This window comes from Myxine glutinosa, chromosome 3 (genome assembly GCF_964187855.1).
Source record: "Myxine glutinosa chromosome 3, kmMyxGlut1.1, whole genome shotgun sequence".
In the NCBI taxonomy this organism is placed as follows: domain Eukaryota; kingdom Metazoa; phylum Chordata; class Myxini; order Myxiniformes; family Myxinidae; genus Myxine; species Myxine glutinosa.
The window spans coordinates 61,828,477-61,851,377 of record NC_136263.1 but is presented as its reverse complement, the minus strand read 5'-3'; the positions used below and the strand labels follow the sequence as shown (position 1 = coordinate 61,851,377).

Below are 22,901 nucleotides of genomic sequence, written 5' to 3'. Positions count from 1 at the left end.
ACACGCTATTGAAAGGGGACTGACATTGCACCCTGTGCTGTTCTGTACTGTAGAACAAACTACTAATGAGATGGTGTATCTTGGTGAAAAACTTGACATGTCATCAATAAAATGCCAATGTTTCAATTAGCAATTGTTGGTTTGTTTATTTTGAACTGTTACAATTTTATTACATTTCAAACAAGTGGTAAGTTTCTTTTGCGTTTTCGGTCTTTTTGAAGTTGGTCAAAATGGTCAAATTTTTCGGTCAAAATGCCCATTTTGCACTGGCCTTTTTAAAGCCAATATCAAGACATCACGTGCAGCTCATTAAAATCATCCCGTACCCCTTGGCTAATCACTGACAGTCAAAACGGCTGTTCAACAGCTGTGCTATGAAGTGACCATTGAAGGTTCAAGTGACCATCCGTGACCGTTTTGTCTGACAGTGAGGACACTATTGTCCACAAATAAGTTCACACATTTACTACACGCAGTGTTATTGTTGATATTTAAAGGTTTCAAAGGTGGTAAGTTTCTTTTGCGTTTCAGTATATATACAGTGATCCCTCGTTTATCGCGGGGGTTACGTTCCAGAACCCCCCGCGATAGACGAAAATCCACGAAGTAGCGACCATATTTTTATTTTATTATTTATATATATTTTAAAGCTTTATGACCCTCCCCACACTCTTATTAACCTTTCCCACACTCTTATTAACCTTTCTCACACTCTTATTAACCTTTCCCATACTCTTATAAACACTTCCTATACTCTTAAACACTTTTTACACTCTTAGACATACGTAATTTTAACAATATATAAAATTCTAATGGGTACTCACCATTGAAGATACTGTAGCGACCCATGGGTTCCCCAAGCAAGACCAGCATTAGAATCTCCTTGCTCCAGCCGGTGACGTCACCGGCGGGGATCCCAGGCGCCAGAGTGGCTGGTCACGTGACCACCAAAGCGTGCGGGTATAATCAGCTACACCTGTTGATCACGTGACCACCGAAGCACGCCACGCTTGAGAGGCGTGGCTTTCGGTTTCTGGTTGTGCTTTATAATGCAGCCCGATAAACGGGCTTTTCAGTGTTCCCGAGTTGGTTTTGAGAATAAATATCTTCTCGGACGAGTTTGTGTCTTGCCCGTCATTTCGTCCGTATCAAGCAAGAGCCCCGGCTCTTCAATACTACAACTTGCGTGATGAAGATGATGATGAATTAGCTGTGCAGTACTGATGACGATGAAGGTGATGACGATGATGAATGTACTGCACAGCCAGAAAGAGCATTACAGTTACCCATTACGTGGGTAACTAGCGCAAGTGGAAGCTGCCGCATCTGCGTTTTCCATACGCACGACTCTTTGTCTCTTTGTCTACTCTTCTACTGTACACTATGTACAGTATTTTATTTCTTGTAATATGTTTTAATTACTGTATTTTTCTTATTTTTTTACGTTTTTAAATTTGTTAGGCTAGAAAATGCTTATTTTACCACAAAAATATTTAAAATAATAGTATATAAAAATACATTTCTACCGCAAAATCCCGCGATATAGCGAAAAATCAGCGATATAATTTTACATATACTAGCGAGAAAAACCCGCGATGTACCGAAGCCGCGAAAAGTGAACCGCGATATAGCGAGGGATGACTGTATATACATATATACACATATACATACATATATACATACATATATATACTGAAACACAAAAGAAACTTACCACCTTTGAAACCTTTAAATATCAACAATAACACTGCGTGTAGTAAATGTGTGAACTTATTTGTGGACAATAGTGTCCTCACTGTCAGACAAAACGGTCACGGATGGTCACTTGAACCTTCAATGGTCACTTCATAGCACAGCTGTTGAACAGACGTTTTGACTGTCAGTGATTAGCCAAGGGGTACGGGATGATTTTAATGAGCTGCACGTGATGTCTTGATATTGGCTTGAAAAAGGCCAGTGCAAAATGGGCATTTCAATCAAGATGCCACGATTGTCAAGGGATCAACGGCAGCGTGCCCTGGGCATGCTGCAAGGCGGACTGAGCTACCGTGAGATGGCACGTCGCCTTGGCTGTTCACACCAGACGATATCGGCCCTGGTGGACAGAGACACCCTCCACAACTCTGCAGATGACAGACCTCGATCAGGGAGGCCAAGAGTCACCACTGCAAGGCAGGACAGGCAGATGGTCCGAAGTCACCTGCGGGATCGATTCCGTCCAGCATCCCGCACTGCGGCAGAAACTCCGGGGCGTGCAACCCCACGGATCTCCAATGATACTGCACGAAGACGACTGCATGACTATGGTCTGACTGCCAGAAGACCATACAGAGGTCCCGTGATGACGGCTGCCCATCGCCGCAACCGACAGAGATGGTGCCAGCAGCATCAGCGGTGGACCTTGGCGCAGTGGAACGAGGTCGCTTTCAGCGATGAGTCAAGGTTCTGTGTGGACAGTCCTGATGGGCACCATCTCTGGTGGCCAAGGTCCACCACTGATGCTGCTGGCACCATCTCTGTCGGTTGCAGCGATGGGCAGCCGTCATCACGGGGCCTCTGTATGGTCTTCTGGCAGTCAGACCATAGTCATGCAGTCGTCTTCGTGCAGTATCATTGGAGATCCGTGGGGTTGCACGCCCCGGAGTTTCTGCCGCAGTGCGGGATGCTGGACGGAATCGATCCCGCAGGTGACTTCGGACCATCTGCCTGTCCTGCCTTGCAGTGGTGACTCTTGGCCTCCCTGATCGAGGTCTGTCATCTGCAGAGTTGTGGAGGGTGTCTCTGTCCACCAGGGCCGATATCGTCTGGTGTGAACAGCCAAGGCGACGTGCCACCTCACGGTAGCTCAGTCCGCCTTGCAGCATGCCCAGGGCACGCTGCCGTTGATCCCTTGATAATCGTGGCATATTGATTGAAATGCCCATTTTGCACTGGCCTTTTTCAAGCCAATATCAAGACATCACGTGCAGCTCATTAAAATCATCCCGTACCCCTTGGCTAATCACTGACAGTCAAAACGTCTGTTCAACAGCTGTGCTATGAAGTGACCATTGAAGGTTCAAGTGACCATCCGTGACCGTTTTGTCTGACAGTGAGGACACTATTGTCCACAAATAAGTTCACACATTTACTACACGCAGTGTTATTGTTGATATTTAAAGGTTTCAAAGGTGGTAAGTTTCTTTTGCGTTTCAGTATATATACATACATACATACATACTGTTATGAATTTGGTAATGCAACATCTAGAGCTAGGTAGATCTGAATAGGTAGGTATTCGGCTGTCGTGACAGGGACTCTACATGTAATAAGTTCTTGATGTTTAGGCGGTTGTCGGGGTAAGATGTATGAGTGTGGATCTACCTGGAGATTCGAGTGTTAAATAGTGAGGGATTAAAGGTAACGCCCCTGTGAGTCTCACCTAGTAGTCAAACCTTTGTCCATTATGGCACTGCAAACCACATAAACATTAGTTAGGTCCTTAGCGCAACATTAAATAATCCCCTTTCCCTGACAAGGACTTCGTATTAAATTGACAGGAAACCAGGTCAAAAACACCGCCACGATTGGCCGCCACCGTGTACACCTCCAAAGGCCTACAAACCTGGCCGGCACGTGTTATGCCAGGACCGCAGGGTCGCGTAACGGGGGAGATGTCAGGAGTCGCGGGAGGCTTTGATTGGCTGAGGAGTGCGCAATGTGACGTCATCGGCCACCAATATAGGCGACGGTCGGACGCCATTTCAGGAGTTGGGTTGAGTTGAGTTCGTGGCAGGCACTGGCAGACGCAGGCAGGCACCAGAGAGTTGAGCGGTGGTGGAGAGTTGGAGAGGACACGCCATTCCAGTGGCAGTTCGAGTGCAGTTCGGGTTGTAGGGAGTCGCAGGAGACACACGAGAGCACACCCAGTTGGCACTGAGCAGTTCGTTGGCACTTGGCTGCCAGCACTCCCGCGCGTCGAGTCGAGTGGAGTTGAAAGGAGTCCTTCCTGTCCCTGGTCAAGTGGAGCCGCTGGCCTGCGTCGGACGCGTGGTGCTTGGAGCGAGGGGCCTCGTGGTGTGCGATCGGGCCGGAAGGAGCGGTGCTGGACACCAACAATACAAGACGACAAAGACAGATAAGCCCGATCTCCGCGTATATTTTGAACGACGGGACGTGTTATTTTCGTGATTAATCTCCCTCGTTTGTGTTTGCTGTCAGTCGTGTGGGGACGTCCCGATTTAGGTTTATTAGAATTATTAGATTTACCGGCGGGCTTTTTCACTGGCTTTACTTTTCCTAATAAACCCTTATATTACTTTTTGTACATAATATCTGAACGCAGTTTTCCTGGGTGTTTGATTTTAATAGATAAGGTTGCGGAGCCTTCGCTGCGCCCCGCCATTCCGCGCGTTGGTGTTGAACTTGAGTCCGCCATTGAGTGTTCGCCTCGGGAGTTAAAGTCTCGCAAATCGGTCATCCGTAACTGTGGTGTTAATCACGGTTACGCGACAAGTGGTGTCAGGAGTGTAGGATTTGAACCCGTCGGACAAATTTTTTTGTCCGCGGCGAGACATCGACACGGTCGGACAAATTTTTTTGTCCGCGGGGCGACATCGACACGGTCGGGCGTACATTGCGCCCGACGTTCGAACGCAAAATTTTTATAGTCGAGGCGGAGAAATTTAATAATCAATCGGGCAAACGGAGCGCGATATCGCGTCTTCGTCAAATTTAAATTGTGTTTTTGGTATTAAAATAAATACGCGCGCGGGAAACAACCTTCCGAAAGGCGGATGTCGGAGGTCGACGAAATGGAGGTGCGCAGTGAGGCCTCCGTCAGCGTCGGGAGTGAGCCGGAAATGGGGGATATGGAGGATAGTGTTGGAACTTTCCCCGCCGCTGGGACGGCCCCGATAGATCTCCAGACCATAGTAAATTTAATAAATGCTCAGAGGGCCGAGGATGAGCGAATCTTTGCAGTAATTCGGGGAGACATGAAGGCCCACTATGAACGACTGAATGAGCGATTGGGAAAATATATGGGAGACATGACACCACAGGGTGAGCGAAACCTGACAGAAATTCGGGGAATAAATGATAAAATTGAATCTGAAGAGGGGGAAGCTAGATTGGGAACAGGAGAGAGTACGGCCCATGCAGATGTGCATGTTGCTCACGAGCAGGGAATTGCACAGGGAATGGCAAAATTGGGAATTGCACCGGGGATGGCAATTGAAGTAAATAGGGAGACTGCAGGTGCAGAGGTGGATGGGGAATGTCCACAGGTGGATGGGGAATGTGTACAGGTAGATGGGGAATGCCTGCAGGTGAGCAGGGAGTGTCCACAGGTGAGCGGGGAAGGAAATTTGGAATGTGAGAGTTGTAATGGGGAATGTTTCCCACATTCTGGCCTGGTTGTTTATCGGGACCGTGTGGATGTCACAACACCCCAACCGGGGGATGAATTTGGAATTGTGCAGCACCAGGGCGGTGGTGCGGAGCAAGAGGGGGTAGAGTTTTTGGGGGTCCATGCGATAGAGCCGGACCGGGTATTTATTGGGGATATTGATCAAAGCCTGGCGGGGCCAGGAATGATTTCTAATGATGATGATGAGGATGATTTGATCCAGCGGCTGGAGACCTGTGACAGTCCCATGGAGGTAGAGCTTGTTCAGGCCCAAAGGAGTCTGGGGGAAGAGGTGAGTTGGTCCGAGGAGGTGGTTGGAATGACCGAGGGGACGCTCACTGTACACTGCTATTTGGAAACAGAGGCTCCAAAATTGGACAACCAGTTGGGGGAGTGTGTTGGCTCCGGGCTGGATTTGGATCTTGGAGGATCGGGAGATAGAGCTTCTGGAGATTTGGTCCCTGTAGGGAATTTGGATCAACTGCAGGGAGGGGCAGAACAACCGGTGGTAGAGGTTGTTCCCTGCAGCTGCGGTTTGGCAGTGGGAATGAAAATTTGTAAAATAAAATTTAAAATAAAATTACAATGGGAACTTGATTTGGAGCAGCCATGGTGGGGATTGGTCCCCGGGCTGCGGGATCTGGACATGGAGAGGTCATGGGTGATGGCCTCGGGCAAAAGTTGCCCCTTTCAAACTTTGGGTATGCCGGCCAGCTGGGGGGCTGTGATGGCGAGATTTGGACGTGGGGTCCAGCCTTGGGTGTCGAGGTACGACCTGGGTCCCACGGGGGGTCGGGTGGAGTGTGGCGTCCCTTGTCCGTCGGGGCGCCGTCCGAGCTGGTGGCTCGGGCCGGCAGGGTCACCGGACCCTGGTGGGGGTTAAGACCTCCAGGGAGGTCCGAGGTGGTTTCTCAAGCCTGGGATGGCAAATATTGAGGACCACTGGGGGGAGGTGTTGTGGGTCGCGCTTTGGTGGTGGCACTGCGGACGGCCAACTTGGGACTGATGTGGTGACCACCCGGGCATGCGGCCTGGCACTCTCCTCCAGGGACTCTGGGACAACCAGCATGTGGTGACCTGGCATGGTGGTTGGTCTATGGACGCGGGTCAAACCGAATGGACAGGGATGGAGATAGCCTGCCGGACAACCAGTGGGGCATCTGTGGAACGTGATGGTGTGAGTGACCTTCCACAGATGCTCCGTTATGATTTATGGACTCTCGGGTTGGGAAGAGAGCCATGGGGATGTGAATCGGGAGATGTGTAACGCGCCGAGCATATGGGCCATGCTCGGCTGGCATGTGTATGGCAAAGCATCCTTCTTTGGTGAGGTGAGTGAAATGTGACAAATGGTTGGCATGGGTAATCTGTGGGTTAGATGGAAATTTAAGGGTGGATTTTGAAATGCCATGGTGGACACTGTACAGTGACGCCATTATTGATCCAGGTGTGTAGACCAAAGTGTTGGAGGCTGTGATGAAATTAATAGGGTAGCAAGACACAGCTTTCAACTGGTTGCGGGGGCAACTGTGCTGATATTTGGGACGCGGGATGATGGGGATGTAGTTGTGTAGCCTGAGGGTCAACGTGGTGCTGTGCGTGTCCGAGGTGTGTGGACCATGTCTTCTGGGTGGGTCTCCTGGTGGAGCATGGCTGTTGACTGGACCTTGGTGTGGTCAAGTGTGGGTGAGCACTGGGGGGGGCTGCAGTTTTGTAGTCGGACTGGGGGATGATGGGGAGGTGCAGGGGACGTGGCTGTAGGGATGCCACGCACTGCGACCGTGCCCCCCAGGGCCGAGGTTGTGTGTGCGGTAGTGTGTGTTGTGGCAGCAAGTGCTCACCACATTGGCCAGCTGGGGCTGCTGCAGCTGTGTTCCTCGCAGGGGGGCCGAAGGATGGATGGTGGGTCGCACCCTTATGGACACTCATGGGCCATGTTGGCGTTTTGACTGCTCACCTTGTCCCGGTGACCCTTGCACGGTAGAGGTGCAGAGCTGTCGTGGCCACAGGTAGTTGTGTAGTGATGATCACCGTTGGATGCGGATCCACATACCTGCCAGTGTAGTGGGGACAAAAGAGAAATTTGGAAGTATTTGGTAGGCCCAATGTGAAATTTTGGGATTGTGAAGGGTGGATGACGCTCTTGGACCTGACCAACCTGCAACTACCTGCACTTGAGGTGAGTGTTTTGAGGAGTACTGTCCCAGGCTTCAGGATTTGCTTTGGGAAATTGGGGACATGTAAATTGGAGTTGGGAGGCGGGTGAGAGTGATGACATGGCCGGTGAGGGGATGGAATGGGAGCCACAGTGTCTTGTGGGTGGCGTATGTTTTTGTATTGTGGTTAGGTGTTTTGATGTGGTCGTGAGAGTGGAACCTGGAGAGTGAGTGATGATTATTGGAGATAATGAGGGGTGATAATTGTGCTTTTGGAAATGTGCTTTTGGGAAGATGTGATGGTTTAAATGTGAACTGGGGGAATTTCACATGTAGCAGGCCATGGCAAGCCTTGTAACACCTTTTACACCATCTATGGAATTGTACTGAATTGTGCTGAGTTGTGTGGAGAATTGAATGGCAGTGGGGGAGGAAGTGTGTTTTGGGGTCTTGTGGGTGGGGAAGGTGTGTGTGTCCGCAGGTACAGAGCAAGCTCTGAGGAGCGATGCCTGCGGGCCCCCCTCTGCGGCAATTACCCCTGGCAGCCGGTGGTAACTGGAAATTGGAGCTCGTCGGTGGAGGGTCTGGTTGGGCGCCGCGGGGTGAGGAAGTCCCCCGGTGACCCGTGTTGCTGCGTGAAAGCAGGAGGCAAAGGAGCCTGGTGTGTGTGGAGACCCTCACCGGCGAGGTAACGGCGGAAAGGGGCTGTTGGGCTGTCATGGGGCCAAGAGGTAAAGGGGGGGGGGGGGCAATGAACTTGTAAGTCGGTTGACTTGTTTTTGGGACTGCGGGCACCACAGCCTGATGCGCCCCCACCATCTTTTTGTGCGGTACCTCCCCGCTGCCTAGTTGAGGAATGCACACACACGTGAATGACATCAATGCCATGGTCCTGCAGGGGGTGTATTGGGAATAAGTGCTTCGTTGATTTTTGCAATGCCTTGATGACCTATGGAATGAGAATGAGTGGTTAAGGGGTCTGTGTTGCATGAATGTGGGCGAAATCCACCGAGCCGTGTCACTCACCTGTAACATCTGGACAGGGCCCGTGGAAATTTAGTGGGATGCATTGGGGATGGCCCCGCAGGTGAGGTTGTGTCTTGTGGCATCCACCGGGGGACGCGGTCTGTAGACCGGGGTATGTACAAAGGTTAGAGTTTTGAGTTTTGGAAAGATGGTTAAGTTTTGTGGTTAAGTTAGTGTTGTGTGTTGTTGTTTCCTCCCTCCACAGGAACAACGAAGAAGATGTACATACTTGCATGATGGTTAAGGGGTTCAGCATGTTAAGGAAGTGTAGGTAGGTAGTCCGACTCACTTCCCACAGCCCTTCCTGATTTATTTCGTAGGTTAATTAAGTGTGTGACAGTAAGTGTTAAGGCTGGAATGGTAGCCCTGCGGTGAACCTTGCAGGAGCTACGGTTCCAGGGGGGGGGCTGTGTTATGAATTTGGTAATGCAACATCTAGAGCTAGGTAGATCTGAATAGGTAGGTATTCGGCTGTCGTGACAGGGACTCTACATGTAATAAGTTCTTGATGTTTAGGCGGTTGTCGGGGTAAGATGTATGAGTGTGGATCTACCTGGAGATTCGAGTGTTAAATAGTGAGGGATTAAAGGTAACGCCCCTGTGAGTCTCACCTAGTAGTCAAACCTTTGTCCATTATGGCACTGCAAACCACATAAACATTAGTTAGGTCCTTAGCGCAACATTAAATAATCCCCTTTCCCTGACAAGGACTTCGTATTAAATTGACAGGAAACCAGGTCAAAAACACCGCCACGATTGGCCGCCACCGTGTACACCTCCAAAGGCCTACAAACCTGGCCGGCACGTGTTATGCCAGGACCGCAGGGTCGCGTAACGGGGGAGATGTCAGGAGTCGCGGGAGGCTTTGATTGGCTGAGGAGTGCGCAATGTGACGTCATCGGCCACCAATATAGGCGACGGTCGGACGCCATTTCAGGAGTTGGGTTGAGTTGAGTTCGTGGCAGGCACTGGCAGACGCAGGCAGGCACCAGAGAGTTGAGCGGTGGTGGAGAGTTGGAGAGGACACGCCATTCCAGTGGCAGTTCGAGTGCAGTTCGGGTTGTAGGGAGTCGCAGGAGACACACGAGAGCACACCCAGTTGGCACTGAGCAGTTCGTTGGCACTTGGCTGCCAGCACTCCCGCGCGTCGAGTCGAGTGGAGTTGAAAGGAGTCCTTCCTGTCCCTGGTCAAGTGGAGCCGCTGGCCTGCGTCGGACGCGTGGTGCTTGGAGCGAGGGGCCTCGTGGTGTGCGATCGGGCCGGAAGGAGCGGTGCTGGACACCAACAATACAAGACGACAAAGACAGATAAGCCCGATCTCCGCGTATATTTTGAACGACGGGACGTGTTATTTTCGTGATTAATCTCCCTCGTTTGTGTTTGCTGTCAGTCGTGTGGGGACGTCCCGATTTAGGTTTATTAGAATTATTAGATTTACCGGCGGGCTTTTTCACTGGCTTTACTTTTCCTAATAAACCCTTATATTACTTTTTGTACATAATATCTGAACGCAGTTTTCCTGGGTGTTTGATTTTAATAGATAAGGTTGCGGAGCCTTCGCTGCGCCCCGCCATTCCGCGCGTTGGTGTTGAACTTGAGTCCGCCATTGAGTGTTCGCCTCGGGAGTTAAAGTCTCGCAAATCGGTCATCCGTAACTGTGGTGTTAATCACGGTTACGCGACAATACATACATACATATATACATACATATACATATACATATATATATATATTGTTGTGGATATGAGGATTGTTTTTTAAAATTGCTTTATTCTGGACCCTCCTGCCTCCAGTTGTGTATAAAGGTCAAAGGTCGTTCCGTAGTTATTTCATAAACAATCACGTTAGCCAATCATAGATTTCCCCCTTTGTTGACAGTTATTTCCTTATTCTGTGTAGTAGGGTAAGGCCTTGTCTTCCATTAATTGACACTCCATTGCACCGAATTCAAATAGATAGATCCCCTTTCATTCACATTCCCCTTCCAACAATTGCCAACTGTTCCCTCCGCGACTCCATTCACGACGAGGTCGGCTCGGAGAAGAAGGGGGAGGAGCTGCCGAATCCTGGGCGTGCCCGCCCATTGTCATCAAGGGTGGAGCCAGAGGGCCGTGCCGACCAATCAGGGCCGAGGCGAGCTCACCGATGGGCGTGTTCTAGAGGCCGGCGGCTTGATTTGCCCGGGCGTTATAAAGAGCGCGCGCGAAAGCCTAGAAGTAGTTGGACTAAGAGAGAGGGCAAAGCGAAGAAGGGAGAAGTGCGCGAGGAGGGAAGAGAAGCGAGAAGGAAGCCTTGAGACAAGTGCGAGAGAAGCGAGAAGGAAGCCTTGAGACAAGTGCGACAGAAGCGCGGGGGAAGCCTTTAACACAAGTGCGCGAGAGAAGCGCGGGGGAAGCCTCGAGAGAAGTGCACGACGTCACCCTGCTCGCTCCCAGCCTGACGAGGCCCGGCTTGCTGTGCGCCCTGCCAAGCCTTCCAGCTTGTGGTCCGAGCTGAACCTTCCTCCCGGTCCAGCCAATCGTTCCTGCCTCCATTCCCCATTCGTGTGAGTCCGTCTTTGTTTGTTCTGTCCCTGGGTTAATTAAGACTGTAATAGATAAGCTAGAATTTCACTGTGTCACCTTTCCTCTTCTGTATTATATTTTCTTATCCTTCCTTCTTCCTTGGTTTCTTTCAATTGTGTAAATAGTAAATAAATTATATCTGTATTCCTTACCCTTTGTCTTTCTTTCTTCTTTACATCCTTCGTTTTAGTCTTTTCCCCATTGAATATCTGTGGCGCGATTCGGCCAACGTTCAGGAATCGGGTTAGTCGGGGTAACTGTTCGGGCGCGGCGGCCATCCGCTCGGCAAACAACATCCTCGCCGCGGTCCCGTAACAATATATATATATATATATATATATATATATATATATATATATATATATATATATATATATATATATATATTGCTGCGGTTTTGAGATTGGCACATTGAAGTCAATAAATGTTAAAGGTTTGCCCCCCATAGTTAGTCACACGAGCAACATATAGGCCCATTTGTAGTAAAGTTATGTCTTAGTATGTGTAAGAATAGGCCATTTCCCCTCTTAGTACCTGCATTGTGTAAAGACAGGAGAATAGGCCCTCCATTCATTTTGCATACACCTCCATTCTACCTCTATGGGCGCAATCCATCCCGCGTCCCATTTGGCTGTCCACTACTCAAATTAACACAAGGCAGGGCCTCGAAGGGTGAAGGAGGGTTGAGCTCGGCGCGGCAGCAGTGGGGACGGTAAGAATGAACCAGCCAATCAGAGCTCGAGCGGCATGGCGTGAGAGGGCGTGGTGAAGAGCATCTGGTGAGTTCCAGAGGGTTCGAAGGGCATGGCATATATAACCCGATGCGAAAAGCCCTCGGAAGGACTCGTGGAGGGGAGGACTCGCGTAGGGAAGGACTTAAGAGTTATCGAGGGAGGTGCGGTGAGAGGATTCTAAGGAGGCGCGCTTGAAAAGGAGCACCCGCGCCGTATGAACTTTGTCACGAGGGATACGTGGGCGCAGCCAGGGCGTTGATAACTTGCTCACCAAGCGGTTCAGCCAAAGCGAGTGAACGCGGCTGAATAGCTGCCAGCCGCGCTAAGTCCGCCCCCTACCGTTCGCCCCGAGATAACCCGTTCCGTTCGAGCGACACGATACGCGGTCCTGCCTTCAATTAACCTTTATCTTCACGGGACGTGCCGGGGACCATGGAGAGCCAGACGGGGCCGATCTTGGACGACCAAGCCGGCGCGTTCGGCCTGAACAGCATCCTGCCCATCTGCAATCCCCGTGTGAGTGTGTGTGTCAGACGGGCCCGTTTGTCCTGGGGTATTAAGTATATGACTGTATAAGGATTGCTCTTTGTCTCTTCCTCCTGTGCTGTAAATACGTGCGTAATAATTAAACCAATTTGTTCTTCTTTTTCTTTCCAATTCGATCGCCTTTGTGATTTGTCCATTGACTAAGCGTGGTACGAATAAGATCGCTCCAATCGGGTCTAGTAATTATAAATAGCGCGGATCACGTGTACGCAAACCGCTCGGGGTATCACCATCACACGTGGTTCGTGCGAGGCTTATTCCCTCGCTTCCAGGGCAGCGCTAGTACTTAGGTAACAGCGAATTTGGTCCCGAAACCCTATTTAGCGCTGTCCGGAAGGGACATAATAGGTCTCGGGTCGCGCCAGGTCAGTAAAGACAAGGGGATTAATCCCCCCTTGCTAAGGGGAGAAGGCCGGTGACAGATCCACAACAATATATATATATATATATATATATATATATATATATATATATATATATACATATACATACTTGGCATTTAATATGGAATTTATTTTTTTGTGGGGGTGAACTTACTTTCAAGATGACTTTGAACCAAAATTCATTGGAATTATGTTGAAATTATTCTAGATTTTGTTAATGTGACCTTTCAAAGAAACAAAAACCATATTTGACATTTTGAAGCAAATAAATTGATCCTTGAAAATGATGTAAACTGATATCAAACTCAATTCACGGACAGTACTGTGTTAAACTTCTGTACGTTTTCCAGAAGTATCTCTTTATTTTGCACATTAGCCAAAAATTTTTTAAACAAAAACGAAAGTTAAATTACGACTGGGATTACAGACAGTAAAATTACAGCCCAGTACTTCGTGAAACCTCCACGAGCATTCAGGAGAGCACGTACACGTTGAGGCATGCTGTTCACGAGATTTGCCAAGGTTTGGACAGGAATCGCTTTCCATGCAGTGACAATAGCCTGCTGCAATTCACGCACAGAGGTCGGCTGCTGGTCCAAGTGGTCGATTTGACGCGTTAATTCTGCCCACAAGTTCTCTATCGGATTCATATCCGGGGGCATGGCAGGCCACTCCATATGCTCTACACCACGGTCAGCAAGAAGGTGTTGGATTATGCAAGCACGATGAGGCCGTGCATTGTCATCTTGGAAGACAAAGTTTCCTCGAAAGGCTGCATGAGCAAATGGAAGCAATGTTTCTTCTAGAATGGCCCTGTACTTGAACTGGTTCAGGTTTCCATTCGGAACAACCAGGTCAGTTTTTCCCCCTGCATGAAAAGCAGCCCAAACGGTCACCCCACCACCTTCAGCTTGGACTCTTGGCACTATACAATCTTCGTTGAAGGCTTCATGCACTTGTCTGCGCACTCGGACGTGGCCAACTTGACGATAGACCAGAAATCTAGACTCATCACTGAAGATCACGTGATTCCAGTGTCCTGGCTGCCATTGACGGTGCTCTCTGGCCCACTGCAATCGGCGCTGGCGCTGTTGTCTGGTCAGGTGTGGCTTTCTCAGGGGACGCCTCGCACGATAGCCTGCTTGAACCAGTCGTTAGTTGACTAGCCTTCTGGATACAGGCACATTTGTCAGTTGCTGCCACTCAGCCCTAAGCCGATTAGCTGACTTGGTAGGGCCATTGCGGACTAACCGGTGCAGCTGGCGATCATCCCTCCTTGTGGTTCTGCGGGGACGTCCTGGCCTCAGTATTGGAGAAGGGACACCCCTCTAAGCATTTCGTTTCAGGATCTTTAACACCTAACCTTGAGTGATGCCATACTGCCGAGCAATAGCACGCTGTTTCATGGCGGAATTTCGTAAAGCCACCACTCCATGACAAACAGCATTGTCAAGTTGACGGACCATCTCCAGAGGAAGTGGCAATAACTTTTGTAGATGGGCAGTAGTTGTTTTCCACTAATACAGAACGCAACAACCCTTATATACCGGATTGTGAAGCCAATCGTCAAATGTACCTTGCCGTACATTTTGTCACGCCACCTGTGATATAATCCTGATATTGACTTCTTGCTGCGACAGACAATCAGTGACATGGTTCTTTCAACAAAGAAATCACCGAAGCGTAAAAGAAACTCACCAGATTGATATAATGAGTTCAGAAAGTAAACCCAAGTCAAGAAAAAGCTCAGCTGGAACTCGCCGTCAAACCCGCCCGCACGCGCCCGAACCAATTGATGACGTCATCGACTAAATCACGCGTTTGCTCTACAGCGCCATTAACTGCTTCCCGCGCTTGCGTCATCAGAGTACGTCTACCTGAGTTCGTCTACCTGGGTACCTCTACAGCTAGCAGAAATACTCAATCTGACCGCCCCTGCCCAAAAGTGCGTGTCATAACGTGGCGGCCTTCGAGGGCGACTAGCCAACATCGAGGACTTATGCCGTTAATCGATAAGGCACGGGGCATTTGGGAGTGCACGGTGACCCCATGAGACGGTAACATTGAGCGTTGCGCCCGACTCCCTCGTCTCCTGAGCAAGCCACGTGGGCACCGGCCGCCGGATCGCCCTTGACTCTGGGCTTGTTGCTTCTAGGACAGGACTCTTGGCTCGCCTCCACACATTTTGAGACTGCGAGATGCCTCGCCCGGCCGCTGCCTGTTTGCGTTCCCTCTGACCCAGACTGTGAAGGTCGCTCGACTTCGGTACGCGGCTGCTATCTCAAAATTAACGGGGGGGGGGGGGGGGGGGGGGGGGATGGATGAGTGAGGGGGTGAGATGATGGTCCATCCATCCGGGCCATCCTCTCGGTATATCCTCTCGGTATGTCGATCCATCCATCCGGGCCATCCTCTCGGTATATCCTCTCGGTATGTCGATAGGACGGGCCATGGATGGCCAATCCATCCGGGACGTTCTCTCAATCCATCTGGGACGTTTTCCATTTCTCGATCTCGACGTTTTCTCAATCCATCCGGGACAATCCCTCCGGGACGTTCTCTCGGTAGCCGGTATAGCCGCATAGTCAATAGGACGGGCCATGGATACAATCCATCCGGGACGTTCTCTCGGTAGCCGGTATAGCCGAACGGGCCATGGATGGACAATCCCGTTCTCTCGGTAGCCGGTATAGCCGGTATAGCCGAACGGGCCATGGATGGACAATCCATCCGGGACGTTCTCTCGGTAGCCGGTATAGCCGGCATAGCTGAATAGTCAATAGGACGGGCCATGGATGGACAATCCATCCGGGGACGTTCTCTCGGTAGCCGGTATAGCCGGTATAGCTGAATAGTCAATAGGACGGGCCATGGATGGACAATCCATCCGGGGACGTTCTCTCGGTAGCCGGTATAGCCGGTATAGCTGAATAGTCAATAGGACGGGCCATGGATGGACAATCCATCCGGGACGTTCTCTCGGTAGCCGGTATAGCCGATCTTCTCCGATCCTCTGAGCGCTGTGCTACAGGACGGGATTGCGGAGATTCTGCGCGCTTCGCTGGGAAGGCGCATTTCGGTCGTTTTGTGCGTCGTCGTAATCTGCCATGCCGGTCGTTCGGGCAGCCTTCGGAGGGCACTCGTGGCAAACGTTTTGCTTGTAAAACTATTTGCCGGAGCTTGTAATTCGTACGCGCTGCCGTCAGAGGGCGCTCGAGTCTCGTGATTTCAAAAAGGGGACTCCGGGGTATCGAGTAACTCTCGTTATGGCTCTCGTCGGTTCTCTCCCTCGGCAATTCCATGACATGGATCTAACGTGGATCGACCATGTACCCTTGGGAGCCATGGCAGGTACAGACTTACTGTAATGGACTTACTGTAATGGCCTCCTGTCATGTAATCTTACTTACTGTTACAGCTCCTAGGCAGGTACAGACTTACTGTAATGGACTTACTGTAATGGCCTCCTGTCATGTAATCTTACTTACTGTTACAGCTTACTGTAAGGAGGCTTACTGATTTACACATCTTCCACATCGACACATCTTCCTGTAATGTGTTGCATTGCGATGAATGGACATGGCTTACTGATTTACACATCTTCCACATCGACACATCTGCCTATAATGAGTTGCATTGCGACGAATGGACATGGCTTACTGATTTACACATCTTCCACATCGACACATCTGCCTGTAATGAGTTGCATTGCGACGAATGGACATTCGCTCTTCGACAAGGTACACCTTATCCTATCGAGCTACTGTGCCGACGACCCCACTGTGAGACTAGACTATTGTGACCCACGGGCTCATCGTCTGCCGGTATCGGACATGTTTGCTAACCAGGCTATGAGTGCGCCTAGGGAACTTCTGCCGTCCCTCCCTTCGCCTGCTACACCCCTGCCTGAAGCGGTGAGGGCACTGAGGTGCCCCTCCGACACCTGCCTCCAGCGGCTACTCCGAAGCAGGGGACTCCGGGTTGGGGATGTCGTACCCGGTAGTTTCCGAACCTGTGCTGGCAGGGTAATTCGCCACACTGACCGCTACGGATGGACCGACTGACCTGTAATAATGATAATGGATTTATTTCATATAGCGCTTTCCAGGAAGCCCTGAAGACGCTTTGACAGAGTGCGAAACATAAAACAATTGCACAAAGACAAGAATCAATAGGAATATTTCTTTGACACCCCAATAATGATATAATGACTTCCTCTACCCATTAATGCTGACGCGCGCTCGCTTCCTGCCTAGCGGCAGTATAGTTCTAACGGCGGGGAGAATGTGGTGAAAATGTACCAAAGTTGAACCCAGGTGTGATGCTCACTTAAACCGCTGGGCGGTGTCTATAAGACCTCAGACGTCCGCGACTCGAGGCCACTCCTGCGACTTTATACAATGACATGTAGAATTGAATGGTACGTACCCACTTATATTCTAGGCTTGCTTGCATTGACTGATATATCCAATCTTTCTCATATGATGCCTTGATCCTGACATATATATTGCATGGTGTATTTTACAGGATGATGTAAAAATCTTCGAGATTAAACCTACATATGGGACGAGTTGTGGACTTGGTTGATTTTCACAACACTCACCACCACATAATTAAAAACACCTCACCACCACGTAATTATAAATACCTCACCACCAATTAATTCAAAACACCTCACCACCATGTGATTTAAAAACACCTCACCACCATGTGATTTAAAAACACCTCACCACCACGTCATTTAAAAACACCTCACCACCATATAATTCAAAATACCTCACCACCACGTGATTCAAAACCACCACAACGTTATTAAAAACACTTCACAACCACGGAAACAAAAGTTTGAGGGAGTCGTTAAGTGAGAACACAGACACCGCCCAGATGTGTAGATATCTATCTATAATTCCAGTAATCTCTGTCTGTACGTTTGTTTGTCTGTGACCGCTGTTTCTCGACAACCACGGGTCCGATATACTTTTAACTTGCCAGGTATATTGCTGGGGACCCGAGGATGTGCCTTTTCAAGGTTTCATATTAATCGGACAATTACTTACCGAGCTATGTCCAAAAAACGATTCAACCAATCAGAGAGCAGCGAACGATCGCGTGTGCCGGCGTTGCGAATGGACCAAACCATTCCATGTAAATAGAGGGGGGGGTTCTGTGGTCGTTGCGAATGGACGAAACCATTTCATGTAAATAGAGGGGGGGGATTGTCACTGTACTCGCAAGCCGTTCGCCGTTCGCTTTGGCGTTGCGAATGAACCAAACCATTTCATGTAAATAGAGGGGGGGGATATAATTTTAGATAGATATATAGTACGGGCATATATATAGTACGGGCATGCCCTAGTATAGATAAATGACTGAACCCGAGTTGCCGTTTTGTCATGGTTTAAACCAATCATAATTCAAACAATTATTTTGCACAAATGTATTTGTAATATACGTGACATCACATTTTATAAACAATTGAAGTTGAAAAAAAAAAAATTCCCCCCAAAAAAAAAACAATTGGGAATTTTTTCAAAAACAAATACCCTTAGGACATACCGACGGGAGAGATATGTGCATACCAGAAGTTTGGTACGATTTCACAAAAGTTTGAGAAAGTAGTTCAGTGACAACACAAGACAACACAGGACAGGACAGACGCTGCACAGATATATATATATAGATAATTATATAGGTTTTAGCCCTATCACTCAATGGTGAAGAATCACTTTAAAAATTATCTGATCCAGATCTTCACCAAAATGTAATCATTTCGTCCTTGTCACACACCCAACCTCTCCACCAAATTTCATCCGAATCTGTCCACAACTTTTTGAGACATCCTGCTCACAAACAAACAGACAGACATGGGTGAAAACCTAACCTCTGTCCACCTTTGGTGGCAGAGATAACAATGGCCTTGCTTAGATTACCCCCCAACCACCACCAGTAGGTGGTTGGCTAACAGATGTTGGTGGCCTGACCTTTTTGTTCCAAGATGAAAGAAGAGACGACTCTATCCCAGTCAGAGTTCTGTGAGTCTAACAGGATCAGGACCAGGTCAAATCGACTAAGCAGAGGACTTGCGATAGCCACATTCACACTCAGAGACTGCTCAGTGTCGTAGCGTCCCTTCGGATTGGTTGCTGCCAGAACGGTGGCTCGTGTACTCAACTTGCAAACTAGTCTATGATCGGAGAAAGGAAGAGACAGGTTGTGATGCAGGGTTGAGTAGGAAGGAGAGAGTACCATTTTAGGTGAGGGTGGGAGTGGGGATGGGGGGGGGGGGGAGGGGGTTGGGGAGTGGGAGTGGGGATGGGGGGGGGGGGTGGGAGTGGGGGGGGGGGTGGGAGTGGGGATGGAGGGGGTGGAAGTGAGAGTGGGGATGGGGTGGTGGGAGTGGGGATGGGGGGGGTGGGAGTGGGAGTGGGGATGGGGGGGGTGGGAGTGGGAGTGGGGATGGGGGGGTGGGAGTGGGGATGGGGGGGGGTGGGAGTGGGAGTGGGGATGGGGGGGGTGGGAGTGGGAGTGGGGATGGGGTGGGGTGGGAGTGGGAGTGGGGATGGGGTGGGGTGGGAGTGGGCATGGGGGTGGGGGGTGGGAGTGGGGATGGGCGGGGTGGGAGTAGGTGGAACCTACCCTGCCTTGGCAACGCTGATGCTCTGTTGTTCCATGGCCTCATGTATGCTGCTGCGATCATGCTCCCGGATCCCACTGAATTCGTCGATGCAGCATATACCACCATCTGACAGTACAAGCGCTCCAGCTTCCAGGCCCCAATCACCGCCCTCACGGACGGCTGCCACCGTCAGTCCTGATGAGATAAAGAGAAAAAATATGTGTAGGGAAAGGCAGGAGCAGAAAACAAATTTAAAATTTCCATTGGAGTACGATGTCGTCTTTGTCGGTCTGCATTGCAGGAAAAGTAGGACAGATCCATTTTTATCAACTGAGAGGCTGTAAGAGTATCTTAACTGAGGTGGTAAGAGAGGTGCTCAACATCACTCACTTCGCATCCCACGGGCACTAAACCTACTCATCGGCTTTTATTTGAGAAAAAGAATGAATGCATTGTGGTCACAACCTGCAACACAAAATATATATTCTTAGCCTCGTCTGTCTACTCAACTCTCTTATCCTTGCTGTTGAAGGTATAATACAATTCCTCTCCGAGAGTCTTAACGGTATAATTCAATATCAATTATACGAGTCTGTCCCATGCTCCCATGTGAATGAATACGATTAGATGGATAAGATTTGTTGTGATTCCGAACAGGGGATTATCTGCTACCTCAGTTTTGTCGGGTGTGTGCGTGTATCTGTCTAGGTCTCTCTGTGTGTCTTTCTCTCTCTCTCTCTCTCTCTCTGTCTGGTAATAAACCTTTTGTTCATAAAAACCTGTACATGGTCATTCAAGGTACGGGACGTTGCCAGCGCGAGTGAATCGACTTTAAAAATCCAGTAACAGCCCGATTGGGAAACGTGCATGTTGGGCCATTCAAAAATTACATAACGCTATTTTTTTTTTAGGGAGGTGCGTAAGAGCTTGACTAAACCCGATTACTAAATTTAACACTCGACTCAAACAAAGCCAATGGAAATCTGACGCAGCAAACATGGGAATTGTATAATTAGCAGAGGCCGACACGCCTGCATTTGGCACACCAGGAATCAAGATGGCGGCCATATCATTTTGTGTCAGTACTATGGTTCGTCTTCACGAAACTTCACCAAATGGTAGAGTTGGTGATCCAACAGAATCATATTTATTTTTAGGTCAAAAGGTCAACATAGGCCAACGGTCAACTACCTTTTTTCAAATTTCTAAAAATCCTAAATTTTCATCCCATTGACTTGAAATTTGAATATGATTTACATGTCGGCTAACTGAATTCAACCACCAACTATTTTTGAGAACAACATAGGCCACAAGGTCAGCATAGGCCAAAGATCAACAACCTTTTCTTATTTCTAAAATCCTCAATTTTCATCCAATTGACTTGAAATTTGAATATGATTTACATGTCAGCTGTTACGGATTTATGTGAATTACTATTCAGGTTTTTGCTTATCACTGTGTAGTCGATTAAAGGTTGTTGTGATTAAAGGGTCAGGAGCCCTTCTGGGAAAAAGGAGACCGGAAACGGAAGAAGAAAAGACACGAGGTCCTGGAGAAGCGACGATCTTCTTCCTCTTCCTCACCGAGCTCCGACGCGAGTTGGTATCGATATTGAGCAGCGTGGAGGACGCTGCGTTTGAAAGCCCGTCTGACAAAAGGAGTTACCTGCGCGGGGTAATTACCCCTTGACACGTCAAGTTGCCGTAGGTTCGTGCATGGAACCAAGCGTCCGGCACAGTTCGCCTCACCGTCTACAAGGACGCGTACGGGTCGCACCTTGGGCCTCGCGCGCTGGGCAAGCCGCGCGTTGCTTTGCCCGCTTTGCTTGGCAAGGAGGTGTGCGCTGCAGCCGTTGTTCCCGGTACGTGACGTGCACGTTTGGGAGCACGTCAGCCAGGGGTTCGTTCAACCGCCCGTGTGCGGAGAAGCCGACCTACACCTCAGTCTGGAGGGGCCCAGAGACATTGTGAGGGACAGTGGCCCAAGTGGTCGTGAGTGGGGAAAGGAGACACATATATAAGATGGCCATCTTTGTAATATTGATTGTTGATTGTTGATTGTTGATGGTTGTTGATTGCTCGGGGAATATATCATTGATTATTCCAGATCCTTGGTGTGGGGTTTCTTATTGACTGGAATTCATATTGATTGCGTTACGAAAGCGCATAAATAATAGATCTTTCTGGTGGAGTTCCTCTCACGGTCCGGGGGTCACCGAGACCAGGTAGTCACCGGGAGGACCACGTAACAGAATTGGGGGCTCGTCCAAATTACGATTTGCGGATTCGCAATTGGGTCTACGTCCGGGATCTAAAATTGTATAAAATAATAAAATAATATTTTTATTAATTAAAATTTATTAATTAAGTATTAATTGGTAAATTTTTGGGAAATTGGGGTAAAGTCTTGGGTGAAGGTTAACAGGTGTTAACGATAGGCACCATGGCGTTTGTGGCACAGAACTTTGCGGTAACCCCGAGTGAGGCACAGTTCCGAGCGTTACTAAAGTCGGACCTCTTGAAATTGGCCAAACATTTTAACTTGGAGGTCCGAACTAATTTGAGGAAGGCAGAGTTGCAGACCACGGTGATACAATCTATGGTGGGATTAGGAACATGGGACGAGTTAGCCTGGGAGTGGCTACCCGAAGAACCAGAAGACGTTGAGCTCCGGAAACTGGAGTTGCAATTACGGAGCCAGGAACGGATCAAAGAAGAAGAAAGGAAAGCAGAAAAGGAAAGAGCAGAAGAGGAAAGGAAAGCAGAAAAGGAAAGAGCAGAAGAGGAAAGGAAAGCAGAAGAGAGGAGGGAAGAGAAACAAGCAGAGGAAAGGAGAGTGGAACGAGAACTCCAGGAAAGGTTAAAAGAAGAAGAAAGGAAAGCAGAAAAGGAAAGAGCAGAAGAAGAAAGGAAAGCAGAAAAGGAAAGAGCAGAAGAAGAAAGGAAAGCAGAAGAGAGGAGAGAAGAGAAACAAGCAGAGGAAAGGAGAGTGGAACGAGAACTCCAGGAAAGGTTGGAAGGGAGAAAAGCAGAGGAGAGGAGAGCTGCCAGGGAACTCGAAGCAGAGGAGAGAAAAGCCGAAAGGGAGTTGAAGGAACATGATCTGGCGCTTCAGCAAGAGATTAAATTCAAGGAGCTGGATTTAATGAGAGAACGGGGAGAGATACCACCCTTGCTGACGGGGTCGACACCTAGCCAGAACACCTGGGAGGTGGGCAGACATGTGAGACTGGTTCCACCCTTCAGTGAAAAGGAAGTCACTCAATTTTTTCCTCACTTTGAGAAAGTGGCTCGACAGTTAAACTGGCCGGAGGAGGCCTGGACCATACTAGTGCAAAGTGTGCTGGTGGGTAAAGCTCAAGAGATTTATTCGGCGCTACCAATGGACCAATGTGCAGATTATGAGGTATTGAAGAAGCACATCCTCAAAGCCTATGAGTGGTTCCGGAAGCTTACCGGCAAAAATTCAGGAATGCCAGGAAGAGGGA

General features: G+C 49.2%; 1 protein-coding gene across 2 annotated transcripts in view; it reads right to left on the bottom strand.

Moving 5' to 3' along the window:
• MCM9 (minichromosome maintenance 9 homologous recombination repair factor) overlaps nt 1-22,901 on the bottom strand; it is a 59,830-nt gene that overhangs the window by 18,861 nt on the left and 18,068 nt on the right. For both annotated transcript variants that reach the window (XR_013622836.1, XM_068103129.2), the window contains exons 7-8: nt 19,435-19,609; nt 18,780-18,982 (exon numbers count right to left, since the gene is read on the bottom strand). Coding sequence is in view for 1 of the 2 variants with exons in the window: in XM_068103129.2 (XP_067959230.2) it covers nt 18,780-18,982; nt 19,435-19,609 (378 nt within the window). In the remaining variant the exon portion in view is untranslated. The remainder of the gene's footprint in view (nt 1-18,779; nt 18,983-19,434; nt 19,610-22,901) is intronic.